The 18,532-nt window shown below is 37.5% G+C and overlaps 1 protein-coding gene across 4 annotated transcripts in view; it reads left to right on the plus strand.

The window, feature by feature from the left end:
• Positions 1 to 18,532, plus strand: part of SLC39A12 (solute carrier family 39 member 12) — an 80,239-nt gene that overhangs the window by 41,726 nt on the left and 19,981 nt on the right. For 2 of the 4 annotated variants that reach the window (XM_070472122.1, XM_020876244.2), the window contains 4 exons: positions 847 to 957; positions 3,103 to 3,169; positions 7,333 to 7,491; positions 9,270 to 9,457. In XM_070472122.1, the coding sequence (XP_070328223.1) occupies positions 847 to 957; positions 3,103 to 3,169; positions 7,333 to 7,491; positions 9,270 to 9,457 (525 nt within the window). The remainder of the gene's footprint in view (positions 1 to 846; positions 958 to 3,102; positions 3,170 to 7,332; positions 7,492 to 9,269; positions 9,458 to 18,532) is intronic. The other 2 variants (XM_070472123.1, XM_070472124.1) reach the window with 2 other exon arrangements.

The raw sequence follows: 18,532 nt of genomic DNA on the forward strand, positions 1-18,532 counted from the left end.
TCAGAGTGATTCTTTGGCATGGGGTCAAGCTAGAGTGCTATCTATAACAATTCAGGAATTAGGAATGGCAGATTCAATCCCAACCCTTACTCTAAAAGTTTAGGGGTTTAACCTCCACAAAAGGTGTTCTAATCTAACTAAGCACTAAAGACAATACTAAAGGATCCCCATTTACACACAAGAGACTACCATTCTTGGGATGGAAAATTAATTTACAAAGCCAATATATTGACTTATGTGTAATAATTAGAAATGTAACCAGATGGAACTGAGTGAAGTAAATTCTGAATATCCAAAAATTATGCTTTTTTTTTTTCCAGATTATTCTTGGACTTGTCAGGGAACTTAAAATGAGTTTTAAGAATGTAATTTTAAGATGCATGACATTGTGTAAAAAAAAAAAAGGAATGTGAATATTTTAGAAGCTACATGTACTCTAATTGGTGGAAGTCTTTCTGGAAATATTAATTTAGTAGTTATAGGGTGTAATACGGTTTCAGTTATCATCCTTTTGGATATCATTCTCCATCAGAAAGAACTCATAATTTAATATTGTGGGAAACAAAAGTGACAATATAAAAAATACCAATGTTCAACCTTTGTAAATCATGACTAAAATTTTTGAGGTTGCATTCTTCAAGCACTGAGAATATGCATGATATTCAGGACAGTCCTGTGCTTTTCTATTTAGCAAGTATTTATCCTGATGAAATTCTCCCAATAATCTTTTTGTGTCATCTACCTCATTGGCCAGTAAACAAAATGTTAAATAGAATCATGGAATTGACAAAGGCTGCACCTGTGTTCTTCTGGCTTCAGCACTAATTTTAAACCATCCTTATCCAGCAGGACATGTCATTGGTTAACGGGCATGTGGCACATTCCCGCCATCTTGCATTCAACCCTGAATTAAGTGACCAGTCAGGCAGAGGCAAATCTGCTTCAACTATCCAGTTGGTAGGTTACTGATCTGAAGTATTCTTCTGATTTGATCACCTTTTTTCTTTTATTCCTTGATAAATAGATGAAAATCAGTAGGCTAGATAAGTAGAATCCCCTCCTGATTTGCTTATTCTTGATCATGATAAATCCTGTTTGGAAAACTTTGTCAAGCACCTGAAGGCTGTTTTCAAGGGGTAAATGCATTTTCCATAGATTCAAATCACTGCTATCTGCACCTCTTTGAAACACATGTGGATCAGATTGACATAATATACATATCCTTCATCACTGTGTTTACAAGTTTTCATAAACCAGCTGACCTTGAGATTTCTCCATTCTGAGTAATCCTTTAGTCATGACTAGATGAGGCCAAATAAATGTTGAGCAAGGAATTAGAGCGTTTAGGAGTGGGGCATTCATTTTGTGATGTAGGAGAGAAGTGATTCTGCCTAAGAAGATGTCTCATAGTTAAGTGCCTTTTGTTACACTAAATTTTTCATGACAAAGGTCTTCCATGTGAATTCTCAAAAGGAGACATATGTATACCTATGGCTGATTCATGTTGATGTATGACAGAAACCAACAAAAAATTGTAAATCAATTATTCTCCAACTAAAAATAAATTATTTAATAAAACACACCCTCCAGTCGAGTTCAAAACAATATTCTCATTATAGTTCTTAAAGTCATAAGAAAAGGGACAGGAAAAAATGAAAGTATATCACAATTAGAAAACATGCCTCCCATAACCCTGATCTTGAAGGAGGGTGTTACAGTTCAAGGGTAGTTTCCCGAGTGGAGAGAAGTAAGCTATTCCTGAGAAGTTAACCTGGCAAAATACAAGTCTGGGAGTAGACTGCAGAGTTACAGCCAATTCAGAGATATGAACATAAAACATTTCTTTAAAATAATAGCTTTAAAAGCCTTATTGTGTTTAGTGTTTAGATATGTCACATGTGGTTTGAAAGAAGATAGCTTCAAGTTGAGATCACACTTTCTGTTTTGTTTTGTTTTGTTTTTAGCTGCACTGAACTTGCAGGACTTAATTCCCTGACTAGAGATTGAACGCAGGCCCCAGCAATGAAAGTGCTGAGTCCTAACCACTGGACAGCCAGGGAATTCCCTGAGATTAGTTTTTAAATCACTTTAAATCTGCACATTTTTCTTCTGTTTCTAGATCCACCAATTTCAGGCAAGAGCCCTGTCTACCTCCTTTAATCCTTCAGAACCCCTCTTCTCAGCCATCCTTCTCCAAAATTAGCCTATCATTACATCTTTTGAATAACTGTTGTTATTCTAACATTTGAATGTTAGGTTTACCTTCTCTGTTTTACTTTTTAAAGAAGATGCTTGTCTCACATGAAATTTGTCTCAAAGTTTCCACAATTTTGGGTAATGTGAGTATACTTCTAAAATGCTCCCTAGGCAGATATGAAGTATTCTTTTCACGTGCTAAAATAAGAATCTGAGGCCTAGAGAGGGAAAGTGACTTTCCTGAAATTGAAAATGAGTCAGTCTCTGAATGAAATCATATCATCTCAACTCTTAGAAGTCAATTTCAAAATCTCACTTCCCTGCCATGTGAAAGGATGAAAGACCTTTTCAAATATATTCCTTTAGTAAGTTTGTGGATCTCCTTTACTAATGAGCAAGATTTTTTTTTTACTGACTGGAAAACAACAGTAACAGCATCTTACGCTACAATGAATGAATTGAAGTATTGGGTTTAAAGGGGCTTCTTCTCCACAATCCACTTGAAGATCAGAAGATGAATTCTAGATCCACAATCTGCCATACAGGAACAGGGTCAACTTTGGTCAAGAGTCAAGAATCATTTTTTCCTACAGCTTTTGGCTTTCATAAAGGCTTTCATAATTTAAGAGTGAATTACAGATGATCTAGGTAGCCTCTAGCTCTCTATGGAAGACTCTGATCTATGTAAGAGTGCTATTTTCATCTAAATGTGATAGTGGGGAAAAAATGTGCTTGCAGAGCCTCAGCTCTACCTTATATGTTTGTCTATGAAATTTAGAAATTCTCGTATACTCCAGAGGATCAAATGTCTTCTGATAATCAACATCAATCCTCAGATGTTTCATTTTTCGATAAAATGATGACTATTGCTTATCTTTCCTCTTTTATTTTTTTAATTTAAAATAGAAAGGCCCAGAAGATGCACAGGCAGCTGAAATTTCTATACCTAGTCTGAACACCCCCAACAGAAAATGTGAGTACCAATTTAAAAAATCCAAACAAATATAGGAAGTTCCATAGAAAAAGGTAACATCTCCTTTGAAATAAATATGTCAAAACCATATCCATTTCCTATTAGGTAAGTATTTATTTCATTATTAAAGCTTTTACAATGAAATTTTAAATAAAGGCTCATTTCTATTCCTATCTTTGAAAACTACTACCATTAATATCAACTTTACTCCATTCTTTAAAAATGTTTTCCCCCATTGCTTATCTTTGCGACCCTGTGGACTATAGCCTGCCAGGCTCCTCTGTCCATGTGACTCTCCAGACAAGAATACTGGAGTGGGTTGCCATGCCCTCCTCCAGGGAATCTTCCTAATGCAGGGATTAAACCCATGTCTCCTGTTTCCTGCATTGGCACAGGGGTTCTTTACCACTAGCGCCACCTTGGAAGCCCTCTGGAAACTTAAATTAGTATAAATGCTTACGTGGTTATCAAGGCTCCTTTAAAATCCTGCTTATGTGGTGATTTGAACCTTTCAGTTCCCATGAAGTTCCGCGTCATGATTGGCTTCTTGTCTTCTATCACAGTCTACTGATAATTCATCACAAATGTCTTATCTCCTTTATGATACTGTTATTAGCATGGTGGGGTTCAAATCAGTGCCAGCTCATTATTCACAACTTATGCTAAAATTCACTTGTTTGTATAATTTACATCCAATCTTTTTCTTTCTGGGAATGCCCCTATTTCTGAACTTGATTTACCAATTGTGGATTGGACTTGTTTCCCTTTTTCTTATGCTTCTGGATAATTCTTAAAACTCTTTTTTTTTTTAAAGATCCATGTTGGTTTTCATGAGTTGCCCCATTTTCCTCTCTGACATTACCCTTTTGTAAAAATACTTCTCAATATTTTAATGTTAACTAGTCATGGTGAGTTATTCCCATTCTACCAGAATAAGTTACCTAATAAGAAAAAGAGCTGTTTATTGAGTCCTTATATGCCAGGCACAGTGCTAAACACATGACATGGATTATCTCATTTAATCCTCTTACACTTTACTGAAGTAATAATTAATATCCATTTTATACAAATTAAGAGACCCCTTCCTTAGAGAGGGTAAGTCACTGACCAGGGCTACAACACTGAGGAACTAAGGAATGCTAATGCACCAACAATTTCCTTGTGATCATTCTTTCACGCATGCATTCCTATATTTTTTTTCAAATTCATTCATTTGTTCATCCATCCATTCAAGAAATGTTTGGGAATGTTTTAGGATGGTGTGTGCACCTAATTTTAGGAGTAAAATTAGGAATGGCCTTTATCCCTAGTTTGCAATGTGGTTGAGGATTTAAATGCTAAGAGCAATGAACATGATGGTAACAACCACTATTCGGAATGTGTTTGATGTTTTAAATCCAGTAATTTCTTTCTATGATTCAAAATATATAACTACACAGTTCTTTCAATTCTATTTTCAGGACATTTCTAGTGATATTTTTAACTCCTGAATCTTTAGTTCCAGGAGAAATTTTAGAATGTCTGGCACTTAGAAGGTATATTAGAGACATTTCTTTGTATTTGTTTTTGAAAAAAAGGAAGAGGAAAGGCCACACCTAGTCAAATTAGGAGCAGAGACTGGTTGCTAGCTCAGGGAATAATGATGGTCTTATTCAAATGTTTTGTAGGCCTCATATCTTTCCACTTCAGATATCAAGTTTGGTATACAGAATGAACAGTGAACAAATCCAAATTTGATTGCCCAACCACCATTTTTGCCAGGGACATATTGAATTAGCTTCAAATATTTGATTCCTTGTTTTTTATTACCTCATTGGTAGAGCTCAGGATGTGAAGGTCTATCCACAGTCTGATTTAAATAAACAAAAAGAACCATGATACCATATCCAATCCATGTATCACCATGGAAAACCTCTGATAAGTCAGAAATGTGGAACTCAGTATGACTGCCAGGTTCCTAAGGAAAGGAAAAATAATGAATATTATCAATAGTTCTATAGTGAGTACATTGATTTGTCAATGCATGCTTGTCTTATCTTCCAGTGAATAATGTTGCAATTGTCTTAACCAGTATGCACATTGTGTTCCTTATAGCTTATATGCAAATATGTATATTTGCCTGTGGCTTGTTACATGGTCATGATCTGACATTTATAACCCCACATCAGTGATAATAAAATAATAGGCAACAAAAATAGGCTGGACTGTTTCTTGACAGAGTAGAAATTGGGTAAAGATTTTCCATCTGAATATATGCTATTAATATCAAAACTATATGTAGGCATACACACAGAAATTTGGAATCACAATTTATTTGTATGCTACAACATTGTTAAATGCATTACTTTCAATTGCTTTTTTTTTCCCACAAAGAAGAGCTTTACTTCTGAAAACTGGCAGGAACAGCTCAAGTGACCTCTTTGCATTATTAGGTTCAGAGAGTTTCCAGGCAATGCCAATAAGAACTCTCTCTAATTTGATAATTTGATATTTATTCTATATTTTTCTTACCTTTGCCTAAAATATTCTCATTTTTACTAAGGAAGAAAATGAATTATGAAACCACAAGAACGATAGAACTGAGTCTCACAGAGATGATTCTAAATTAAGAATGATTTTGAGAAGTGAAATACTTGGGATGTCTTTACAACACAGTCAGTGCACTTACCCCCTGGCCGATAGTCTGGGCTAGATCTGCTGTTTACTGAAGTTCCTTTTTTCACAGTATGGGCTATGAAATGTTACATTATATTCCCCCAATAAAATAACAAATCATATTATAATATAGTCCCTCCACCACCTCAGATCCAATAACAGAAATGAGATGACCTCTTCCTATTTTTATGGGTGTCCTGTTGTTAGAATATTGTGTGCTGTTCTAATAGTAACAATAGCAACTCCTCAAACCTGTCACATAATTTATATCAACTGACTAATTAATTTTTAGACTACAGCAATTGATTTTAATGACTCTTCTTATCAAGTGGTTCACTGTCATGATATGTCATGATATGTGTTTATCCCTGAAATACTTTTTGTACTTGTTAATGCTTCCACCCCAATACTAATATACAATTTCAGGTTTTTGAAAGCAGAAATTCTGTCTGTTAAAAACTTGAGCCCAATTAATGATCTAATTATTTATTTAATTAAATCCATTATGGTCCAATTTATTTCTTTGGTTGTCTCCTTAATCAGATAATGTATATGATATAATAGAATCCCAAGAAGACAGCTTCTCTCTACTTTATTGGGCATCTAGTTGGTCTGCTGCTGCTGCTAAGTCGCTTCAGTCGTGTCCAACTCTGTGCGACCCCATAGACAGCAGCCCACCAGGCTCTGCCGTCCCTGGGATTCTCCAGGCAAGAACACTGCAGTGGGTTGCCATTTCCTTCTCCAATGCATGAAAGTGAAAAGTGAAAGTGAAGTCGCTCAGTCGTGTCCAACTCTTAGCGACCCCATGGACAGCAGCCTACCAGGCTCCTCTGTTCATGGGATTTTCCAGGCAAGAGTACTAGAGTGGTCTAGTGCTGAATTATTTTTCTGGAAGATAAAACATTTAGTAATTTTTCCAAAGCCAACTTTGGAATCACGAGTGTTGGCAGTGGTTCTATCATAGTCACGTTTAGAGAGTGAAGGGACAGTGGGGGGTTCTTGGCACCAACCAGAAAGGGGGATGATCACAGAGGGGCAGGAGGTTGACAGTTGACTCCAGCAGATTGACAGGAGGAACAGTCTGATTCAGAGGCCAGTTTTGGAAAATAGACTCTATTTTAATGACATTCTGCCCAGAAGGTCTTAAATTATTTAAAAATGATTTACAAAAGATTTATGTGGAAAGGCCATTGAACGTATTTTGGAAAGTTATAGCAGTATTATTTTTATTTTCTTCTTTTGGCACACCTGGTTAGGGGGTTAGAAGAGCAAATATAGTTTATTTCCTAATTACTTGAACCCATTAGAAAAGCAGCGACCATACCTGCAAGAGTGCCATATTGCATCTCTAGTCCTGACTTATTTTGAATGCTGAAATAAAGTAGTTACTTAATCTGATGTGATTTAAGAATGTCAAGGATGGAAGGGAAAATTGGTTGTAATTGAAGGATTCCATGAACTGTGTTGTGCTCTGTTAATGCTTCTCACACCTTTATTTTGTTCTTTAGGCAAAACCATTAGCTTGCTAGCAATAATGATTCTGGTTGGGGACAGCCTGCATAATTTTGCAGATGGCCTAGTAATAGGAGCAGCCTTCTCCTCTTCATCTGAGGCGGGAGTGACCACGACTATTGCTATCTTGTGTCATGAAATTCCCCATGAAATGGGTAAGTCTGAGAGTAGAATCACTGCCTCCTTCTTGTTGAGAAAATCATAATATATTTCTTGCCATGATTTACTAGGCTTCTTTTTCCAACACATAATTGAAAGATGAATACTTTCCGTTCATAATTTATTTAAACCATCAAAAGCAGAGAAGTAGGAAGAAAATTCCTGTACCTCAAGATAGAATTCAATTAGGCTCCTTTATATTTCTTGGAGCCAGAAGTGACTCTTTTTGGATTCTGGAGAATTCTCTACAGCAGAGAGACTTTCAGAGAAACCTCCTTTTGAAGAACATCAGTAAAAAGCTTCCAAATTTGCATATGAAAAGTGGGGAAAACATTAAGAGGGGAATTGGATCCATTATGTTAGCAAACAGGCCAATGAGATAAAATAACATTTAAATTAAAGCCAAACCATGGTTTCATCAACCTGATTTATACAAAATGTCTAAAGCCAAGCGTGACATTGAAATGACAGGCATGTGGTGGTAGCAGATGCACAAAAGAGTCTCTTTCTGGATAATCTTAATAACCCATGTAATTCAAATCCTGCCTCCCAGAAACCAAGAAGAGATGGAGTAGACATTTCTGAAACAGGTCCAGAAAGAGGAGAGGCTGGTCCCGGATACACATGTGCCCTTGAGAGAAAGCCCTTCTTGGTAGTCCCTTTCTCATCTCACTTTCATGTTTATATTGCCCACTTGGGCCACCCCTGACCTCTTGGGTTCTGTGTCTGTTGACCAAAGTCCTATCACTGATCATCACTGACTATTCCTCTCTCTAAGGAGTTTATCCAAGGTCCTTCCTGAATCCATCAAAACTTATGGTCTGGGAGCCATGTATGGTCTTGTTTTGACTACTGTGATAAAAACCACAGTTTTTTATCTGTGGGTGACAGTCTGAGATAGGCCAACAAAGATGTCTTAAGATCTGTTCATTAGATTAATTATGCAATAGAACTAGGAAAACTGAGGCCCTGGGCTGCCTCTTATTTTTTTAATTATTGAAGCACAGTTGATTTATAATATTGTGTTCATTTCTGCTGTGCAGCACAGTGACTCAGTTATACACATATATGCATTCTTTTCAAAATTCTTTTTCATTATGTGTCTTTATTGAATTTCATCCTCTTCTTAATTCCCCAAAACTAAGAAATAGAGCCTCTCAGATTAAAAGATCATCCTTCTTTTGGAGGAAAAGTGTGGAGAGAATAAGGTCGTTTTTCTCTAGTCACTGAGGCAATAAAACATTTTCTAAAGGAAAAATGTGTTTTCCAAACAAGTTTTTGCATTAATTTTAAAATCTCCTATTAAGTCATCATTTTCTCTTTCCCCACAGAAGTTTCTGCATAAGTTAAAAAAAAAGAGAGAAAGAAAAACCCATGTAATGCTTACTACCTTGGGATTTTGCCTGGCAAGTTTCCAACTAAAAAGATTTAGAAATCCCAGGGCAGCAAGTCCTCTATTTTGCATTTGTCTAAGTTGAAAACGTCATAGGACATTAGGAAGTAAAGAGTATGTCACACTTCTCTCTGTATATACTACCTCCTGGAAGAGTAAAAGGAATAGAACTTTTGAAATGTAGCTTTCTAAAGTATAAAGAATTGGGCTATAAATTCTTGAGAAATATAGGAAAGTGTTTTTTTAACCAGTCATTCAATTTTACTGATAAAATCAACCCCAATTGCTGAAATTTAAAACAGATTTCATAATAGCACAGGTCTCAAACAAAGGCATCATTGGTTAAATGATAATTCTGTTTTCTTTTCTCTTAAATTTCAGGAGACTTTGCTGTGCTCCTAAGCTCTGGACTTCCTGTTAAGATTGCCATCCTGATGAATTTTATAAGTGCTTTAACTGCCTTCATAGGACTGTATATTGGCCTCTCAGTATCAACGGATCCATGTATTCAAAACTGGATCTTTACAGTTACTGCCGGGATGTTTTTATATTTATCCTTGGTGGAAATGGTAAGCTTTGTGGTTTTTCTGTTTTGTTTTTCCAAACACTAAAAATGTAAAACAGAGAAAAAGACAAAATGGAAGGATCAAGGGTGAAAGGAGAAGACAATAGATAACAACATAAAAGACTAAAGAAGTATTGTGCAATCCAAAAAAAAGTAAACAGGCAGAAGAAATATAATTTGAGATTCAGAAAATACTGACATTCTTTAAGTCAGTTTAAGTGGAATGAATGAAACCTTTCTAATTCTCCAAAAGGCATCATCAGTTCATTCTGCTTCAGCTTTGCATCTGTAGAAGATGCCTAAACTTCCAACTGAAGAACAAAAAGTTTTTTTAAATAGCCAGCCATTTTGTTTATACATTAGCAAATACTGAGTTGGCCAAAATGTTTGTTTGGGTTTTCCTGTACCGACATCCTGGCCAACCCAACATTTCAGTTGACTTTGTCATTAAGTTAAAGAACTGTTTGGCTTAATGAAACAACCCTATTTTTAAAAAAGTGATTTAAGTTTTAATTGCCAAAGCACTATCATGCTGTTGAAATGAGAAAGATTATCATGTATTGTGTTTCTAAATTTGCAATACATTTTTCCTGAAAAAGTTCTTGCTGACACCAGTGGTTAATCCAATCATCATTTTTCATTCTCTGTAATCTTTTTTTTTTATTAATAAATGAAGCCTATTTTATTACTTCAAATGTTAATGATAAAAAAAATTTCAGCACAGCTGTTGCATTTAAAAAAGTGAAACTACATACTATGTTTCTAGCTCGGTAAACAGATGAACCTGATGTCGTTGAATGACATAACAATTGAGCATTGTACAGTACATCTTATGAAGACCCGTAAATTAAAGAACTACTGGTTTAAAGTTAGTGATTATGAAACAAATATGTATTCATAGTTTCAGCTTCTTTTTTCTTCCTCGGCCATCAGGTGCTCAATCCATTTTACGCTTCTGTGTTGAAGGTTTTGGTCCTCTTTTCTTGGAATTGAACCTGGGAAATTTCACATTTTTGCCTCTTAAATTCTAATCTCTGCAAGATAAACCTGTTTTTTAAGGTCACCTTCTATTAGACTTGCTTACAACTTACATGTCTTAAGATGAAAGTCATAATGATTATCCTGTCTCATGGGTAGGAATAAGGCAAGTAAAAATGGCATAAACTAACAAAAGAAATATTTAAGTCTTAAAATCAATAGAAAGCCAATCTGATCAGAAATAAAAAATGTGATTACATATATCCTGGAGCTGAAAAGTAAACAATCTTGAAGGTCATATTTGGAATAGGACCATTGGGGTTGACTAGTGAATCCAACAATTGTCCCGGAAGTAAGTAAAGAGAATGTTTCATAAAGAAAAAAATTTGGAAGTCAGAAACTGGACTGATATTTCCAGAACAGTGCATTCTATAGGCAGAATTCAAGAAGGGGACTCATCAAGGTAAACTATCATCTTCAACCCCACTGTAGGGACTTCCCTGGTGGTCCAGTGGTAGGACTCCATGCTTCCCTGCAGGGGGGGTTGGGTTTGACCTCTGGTTGGGGAACTAAGATCTTGCATTCTGCATGCAGCATGGCATGGCCAAAATAAATGTGGACTTAAAAAATATTCACAACCTGAAAGCTAGGAGTTAAGTTTTTTATCAGTGGGAATTTTTAGGACCAAGCCTGGAAGACAGCATCTCAAGTAAGCCTAAGAGCTGCTCCAAGGAGGTGAAGGGAGGGGTCAGCTTATAGAAAAGTTTTGCAACAAAGGGCAGGTAGTCTGAACGTCCAAAGATTTTTGTAAATTGAAACCAGATATCTCAAGTTAAGGGTATGGAAGTATTCCTCCTTTCATAAAGGAAGGTATTCCTCCGTTCAAAAAGAATTCAGCATTTTTCTGTGCTTGGGAAGATGAAAGAATCTGGCTCAATGAAATCATTCCTTTGATATGCACCTCAGCTATCTGGAGCCAGTATCCTGTGTTTTCACACCCTGAGTTTCCTCAGGGCTCACTGTAGGGAGTGGCTGCAGTCTGATGGCTGCTAGATGCAGATATTCTTTCCTTCCTGAGTTCTCTCAGTGCTCGCTGGAGTGCGGCAATCTCTGATGAAGGTGTGACATACTTTGTTTACTAATATGGCAGGAAACATACCATTTCTCACAAACAAACAAACCACTTAAATGCTTCTGACTCTTTGATATTTTTTCTTAATTTTTATGAGATTCAAAAAAGCAAGGTAAACACCAAAATGTACTTCCATGTATTATCTGTGATACTCAGGAAATTTCCTACTTATATAGTGAAGATAGTCAAAAGTACTATAGCAGATTCTATCCATCTTTTCTGAACCCCAGTCCCCAACCTGCAATCAATGTTATCAAATTGTACAATTCTCCAAGTTGAGAAGTCTGGATGTCTAGCCTTGTGTGACTTAGAAAACACATGGCCACTAATCACTGAATGTTGTGAGCTGCTTTCTGTTTAAAATGTCTGCAGATCCATCTTTAAGCTCATTCTTAAGCCTCCTGATTTTCCGCTTTGTATGTCTAATTCCTTTCCTCTTTTTGAGTTCATCAAGGGACAATTTCTATGTTACTTGAAGATTTTGTATCTTAATATGGTCTGGATCTCTCTTCAAGTATGATGGATGTGTATGTGAAGTCAATCTTTTCTCTTTGTCTCCCAGAATTGACCTGAGGAGATTATCAGGAACTATTTGAGCCCTAAGCTAAATACATCCTTTTCCCCTCAAAGTTTCTCCTCCCAGTCTTGTAAGGATAAAGAATTGCTTGTAAGAAAACAGTGTGGTTGACATCCTATGAAATTCCAACTAGAAGAAATCCTGACCTTATTGCAAATTACTATTGGCCAAAGAAAAACTAGCATCCTGGCAAAAAGACAGGAAAGAAAATACTCTTGAGTTTCCTGGGGCTACTTCCTATAATCCAGGTCGCCTGCTCTCACGGCCTTTTGAGTAACTTCTAAACAAATACAGCCCTTTCACATAGCGGCAAGTTTAACCGTTGTTGTACTCTGGGGCTGTGCCAAAGAAAATACTCTTGTCATTTCAAGGGAAGAAAACAAGGTTTCAAGACTGTACAACAGCAAAGAAAATAAATGACAGTAACTAAAGGGTAAGGAGGAATACTTTCATACCCTGGCTATTTACCAAAGCTTGGAAATGTACCAGGCACCTTCTGAGCAGGGTTAATGTGAAAAGATTAGCTATATTTTTGCCTTGCTTATTTGTTTCAAAGGAATCAGCTGTGTTATTTCAAACTCCTAAAAAGAAAAGAACTCAAAGAATTGAACCATTTGTTGGCAGTGATGCCAACAAAGCAGAAAGTCTTCACCAGGGCAGTCAGCCAGCCTAAAATTCTCCAAAGTGGTGTTGCCTTATCCAAGCACACCAACTTCCAGTTACACTGAATGGTTTCTAAAAGAAATTAAGAATGAATGCAGCTCTGGGTGGCCAGAGGAAATTCATTCTCTGTTAGAAAGATCCATGTGAGTTTCCCCAAGCGGAGTCTAAGACAAAGGCCTCTGTGAAGCCAATTCACTTGGGAGGTGATCTCAGGAAGCAGGAGGGAAGGACAGGTGGAGTGAAACAGAGGAGGATAAAAAGTCACTAAGACAATGGGTTTTTATTAAGTTCAACACTGCCACATGGCATCCTCCATACAAGACCTTCTGAGGGTGCTTCTGTCCCTGTCGTGCATCTGCCCCATAAGTAACCAACCCCCCACCCACACTTCAAGTCATGGATGCCCGAGTGCCAAGGGCCGTCACTGGCTGTTCCATGCCATCACATGAATGGCAACACAGGAAGAATGTAGCATGGACCTGAAGCAAGGCTCGGTGCAGGATCGTTAATGCCCTCTTGGAACTGGTCTCTGCAGCAGTAGCTGGGGTGAGAGATGGGCTGAAAGAATATAAAATAGCACACATGTACTGGCCATTAACAGTTGACCCTATCTGCCCCTCAAGTATGTTTTGGTCTCCTTTACTTTAAAATTCCATCTACACCAAAGCCCCTGCATGGTGGTAGCCAGTCAAAAACTCCACGAAGAGTTAACCCAAGATCGTCAGTGGAAACCATCTCTAAACCCTACTGGTCTTGAGGAAGGTTTTTTTTTTTTTTTTTACACTTTTTTTTCTTTTTAAAATATTATTTCATTTATTTGTTTTATTTTTAGCCTATGTTACATGGCATGTGGGGGCTTCCTTATTGGCTCAGTGGTGAGGTAAAGAATCTGCCTTCAAATGCAGGAGTCAAGGGTTCTATCCCTGGGTTACGAAGATCCCCTGGAGGAGAAAATGGCAACCCACTCCAGTATTCTTGCCTATGAAATCCCATGGACAGAGGAAACTGTTGGGCTACAGCCCATGGGATCCCAAAGAGTCAAACATGAGTTAGCAACTAAACAACAACATGCTACATGTGGGATCCTATCTCCCTAATCAGGGATTGAACCCACATACCCTGCATTGAAAGCATGGAGTCTTACCCACTGGACCACCAGGGAAGTCCTGAGACAATATTTGATGTTCATGATCTCTGTCCTTCCAGCACCCTATCTTGATTCTCCCTGCCTTCAGGCACCTCTTCAGCTGATTAGGATTTCTTTCCTGGTAGGGACACCCAGTTCTTCCCTATAGGGATCTGCTTTGTTTCTGTCAGGCCATATGTCCTGTGGTTGCCTGTTCACCATTGTCACCAGGTATGGAAGCACAAAGAGAGGCTCCAAGAAATTCCCAGGTCTCTAGATACAGTCCTTGCTGCCTCCATTGTGTACCAGTTACCCTGACTCCACATGGTAACCATTGACAATTGCTCCCACCAGCACAGTAACTTTTTCTCTATTAGTTGATCGATTGGCATGAGGTGCTCAAGGGACCACATGGTAGTCGTAACTTCAAGTTCAGTGGAAGTGTTCCCTGGTGCATTTTCCTCAAGAATAACAATCTCTGTTATCTGATGGTGCTAGAGTTTTCAGGAACAGGAAGCACAAATTCTACAAACAGAAAAGCTGGCAGTGATTATATATATATACCATTGTTCCATGGTTTTCCCTATTGTTCCTGCTCTTATTTCTTCCTTCTCCTCACTTTGCATTTAATTTTCTGATCAATTTCTGGCTTTATGAGGTGGAATGATGTATCATTGACTTTAAATCTTTTCTTCTTTTCTAGTGTAAGCATTGAAAGCTGTAAATTTCCCTCTAAGCACTACTTTGCAGAATCTCATGTACTTTATTTCATTTCATTTCAAATATTTATTTATTTGACTTCACCAGGTCTTAGCTGTGGCATGTGGGATCTTTAGTTGCAGCCTGTGGTTCTAGTTCCCTGACTAGGAATCAACTTCATTGGGAGAGTGGAGTCTTAGCCACTGTACCACGGGGGAAGTCCTCTCTTGTGTATTTTCATATGTTCTGTTTCCAGTACAGATCATTTTGAAATGTTTTTAAACATTCTAAACATCTCATAGTTTTTATTTGACCCATGTGTTATATGGAAGTATGTTGTCTCATTTCTCAATATTTGTAATCTAAAAAAATGTCTTATAGTTAAATTTATTTTAATACTTGCTTAGTCAGAAAATATACTTTTATTATTTTAGCCCTTTGAAATGTTTTGAGACTTGCTCTATGGCCCAGAGTATGGTCTAACCTGGTAAATGGTCTCATATTGGGTGAGGGTTTCTGTGAATGCCAATTAAGGCAGGCTGGTTGATATTCATATTTTCAAATTCTGTATTAATTTTTTCTCCACTAGTTCTGTTTTATGCAAGAAGTTAGAATACAGGCCAATATTTATGGGTTTACTTATTTCTTTAGTTCTATCAATTGTGTTTCATGCACTTGAAGCTCTGTTACTAGACACATCCATATATAGGGCTGTTATGTCTTCATGATTGAACTGATACTTTTATCATGACGAATGATTCCTCTTTGCCTGATATAAGTATAGACACACCTGCTTTCCTGCTTACTATTTGCATAGATTATGGAAAGTAAGGGGTGGGGCTTTGATAGAGTATTTGAAGTGGCATAACAGAGAAATGTCTGATATAATCAGCAATGTCTGTGATTAGTATGTTAGCATCCATGTATCTTGTTTATCTAATTTCTCTAAATCTTATTTATAACCAGATCTGTTGGTTTGCTGTCTTTTCGTACTCCCATCTTTGCTACAAAGGTTTCCTGAGATTTGTTCTTTATAGTCATAGTGGCTGCCCAAAAATATACATGTCCTAATCTTGGAAACTTGTGAATATGTTATCTCACATGTCAAAAGAGACTATGCAGATGTGATTAAGGTTTAGAACCTGGAGATGGGGAAATTACCCAGAGTTTCTCATAAAGATGGTGCACATGTGCTCATTTCCATTTTCCACATTAATAACCATGATGATGAAAATGGCACAATAGTTATAACTACATAAAAATATATACTAGGATTCAAGAGAGACTTGATGTTATTTGGCTTATAATGTGTAGATGCTACACCAAAAAGTGTAATTTTCAGAAAATTTTAGCTTCTTAAAACTTAAAAATAAAATTCCTGACAATTGTAATTACTAATTCATAGTCAAATCTTTTGTTGTTGTTGTTCAGTCACGAAGTCATGTCCAACTCTTTGTGACCCCATGGACTGCAGCATGCCAGACTCCTCTGTCCTCTACCATATCCCAGAGTTTGCTCAAGTTCATGTCCATTGAGTTGGTGATGCTATCTAACCATCTCATTCCCTTCTTCTGCTTTCAATCTTTCCCAACATCAGAGTCTTTTCCAATGAGTTGGCTCTTTGCAACAGGTGGCCAAAGTATTACAGCTTAAGCATCAGTCCTTCCAACAAATATTCAGGGTTGATTTCCTTTAGGATTGACTGGTTTCATCTCCTTGTAGTCTGAGGGACTCTTAAGAGGCTTCTTCAGCACCACAACTTGAAAGCATCAATTTCAGCACTTAGCCATCTTTATGGTCCAACTCTCACATCCATTCATGCCTACTGAAAATACCATAGCTTTGACTACATAGACCTTTGTTGGCTAAGTGATATCTCCGCTTTTTAATATGCTGCCTAGGTTTGTCACAGCTTTCCTTCTAAGGAGCAAGCACCTTCTAATTTCATGGTCTCAGTCACTGTCCTCAGTGATTTTGGAACCCAAGAAAATAAAATATGTCACTGTTTCCACTTTTCCCCCTTCCCATTTGCCATGAAATGATGGGACCGAATGCCATGATCTTAGTTTTCTGAATGTTTAAGTTTCAAGTCAGCTTTTTCACTGTCCTCTTTCACCCTCATCAAGAGGTTCTTGAGTTCCTCTTCATTTTCTGCCATTAGAGTGGTATCATCTGCTTATCTGAGGTTGTTAGACTAATTCAAATTAACCAGGGTTGTTGTTGTTTAGTCGCTCAGTTGTGTCTGACTCTTTGTGACCCCATAGACTGCAGCACACCAGGCTTCCCTGTCTCTCACCATCTCCAGGAATTTGCTCAAACTCATGTCATTGAGTCAGTGATGCCATCCAATCATTTCATCTTCTGTTGTCCTCATCTCCTCCTGCCTTCAATCTTTCCCAGTATCAAGGCCTTTTCTAATGAATCAGCTCTTCTCATCAGGTGGCCAAAATATTGGAGCTTCAACTTCATCTTCAGTCTTTTCAGTAAGTATTCAGGATTTATTTCCTAAATATTCCAGTGTTAGGCATAGGTTAACTATCTTGTTTTTAAAAAATAAGGTTTACAGTTTAAAAAAAAACATACATAACATTTTCTCTTAATTACCCTGGGTTATCTGGATGGTCCAAATTTAACCACCAGTTCTTAAAGGTGGAAAGCCTTCCCCAGCTGTGGTCAAAGAGATATCATAAAAGAAGATTCAGAGAGATTTGAGGTTGCTGAATTCGAGGTTGGAGGAAGTGGACAAGGAGCCAAGGAATGCAGGCAGCCTCTAGAAACTGGAAAAGGTAAGGAGACAGATTCTCCTCTAAAGAATCCAAAATAGTTAAGTGACAAGTTACTGAACCGCAGGTCTGGCTGCTCAAAATTCAATACCTGAGAGACAGTTGTTGGTAGAAAGGAAACTTGCTTTTAATCAGAATGCTGGTAATCTATGGAGATTGTGGACTCAGTACCCCGCCCCCAAAACCATCTGCAAAGATTTTGCTCAGTCATGAAAGTTTTTAAAGGGAAAGGAGAAGTCATACAGTTAATCGCTGAGTTGAGGGGGTCAGAGTCATCACCATCCCTCACTGCATATAGGCTTGTCAACTTCTTGTGATCTTTCTTTAGATGCTATCATGTTCACACAGTTTGCTCATGAGATTACTGAAGTGGGAACAAGGGAAGAGATCTGGTCATCTGTTAATTACTTATTCTTATTTTCTCTTTCTTTCATCTACAGAAAACACCAACAAGGTAGGCAAGGTATTGTATGAGCATAACATCTGATGGGGTGCTTGGGCTGGAAATGAGTAGAATATGGGGGCACATGATTTAAAAGTTAGTTACAATGTAGTTTTGCTAAATTGACGGGGAAAGAAGGTTTCCTGCTGTGAGCGATTTCCACAAAGAACTGCTTACAAATCTCTCCTGTTGGATATCATTCCGTTTCGATGGGATTAGGAGTGAAGGGCCATCTTCTATAACTGCTTTATGCTGAGAAAGGGCATCAAGGACTTAATGTGAAAGATATTGGCATGGGTTTGAAGCACCTCTTTGCTGACAGTTTTAGTTGCCTATTTACATATATGAGCAGAACAAGCTACAATTATTTTGATGCCCACAAAAATACAGATTGTTATGAGCAGTATTGCTAGTCCGACTTTCTTAAGGCCAATTCTTGGAATGCTGCTAACCAGAGACTCCTTTGTGCTCAAGAGGGAGCAGCTTATATCATGGCTGCAGTCTGCTCATCACGCAGTTGGCGTTTCCCCTCTGGGGGCAGTTATAATACCTATCAAACAACTCAGACATGTGTATTAGACACTGAATCTGGGACTCTGTTGTCCTAATCCTTAATTGCTTGCACCTGCTCTTTTGGGACCCAGGAAGGGCTGGGAGACATCAGCTTTTCTACAAACAA

Source organism: Odocoileus virginianus, chromosome 9, assembly GCF_023699985.2.
Source record: "Odocoileus virginianus isolate 20LAN1187 ecotype Illinois chromosome 9, Ovbor_1.2, whole genome shotgun sequence".
NCBI classification, from domain to species: domain Eukaryota; kingdom Metazoa; phylum Chordata; class Mammalia; order Artiodactyla; family Cervidae; genus Odocoileus; species Odocoileus virginianus.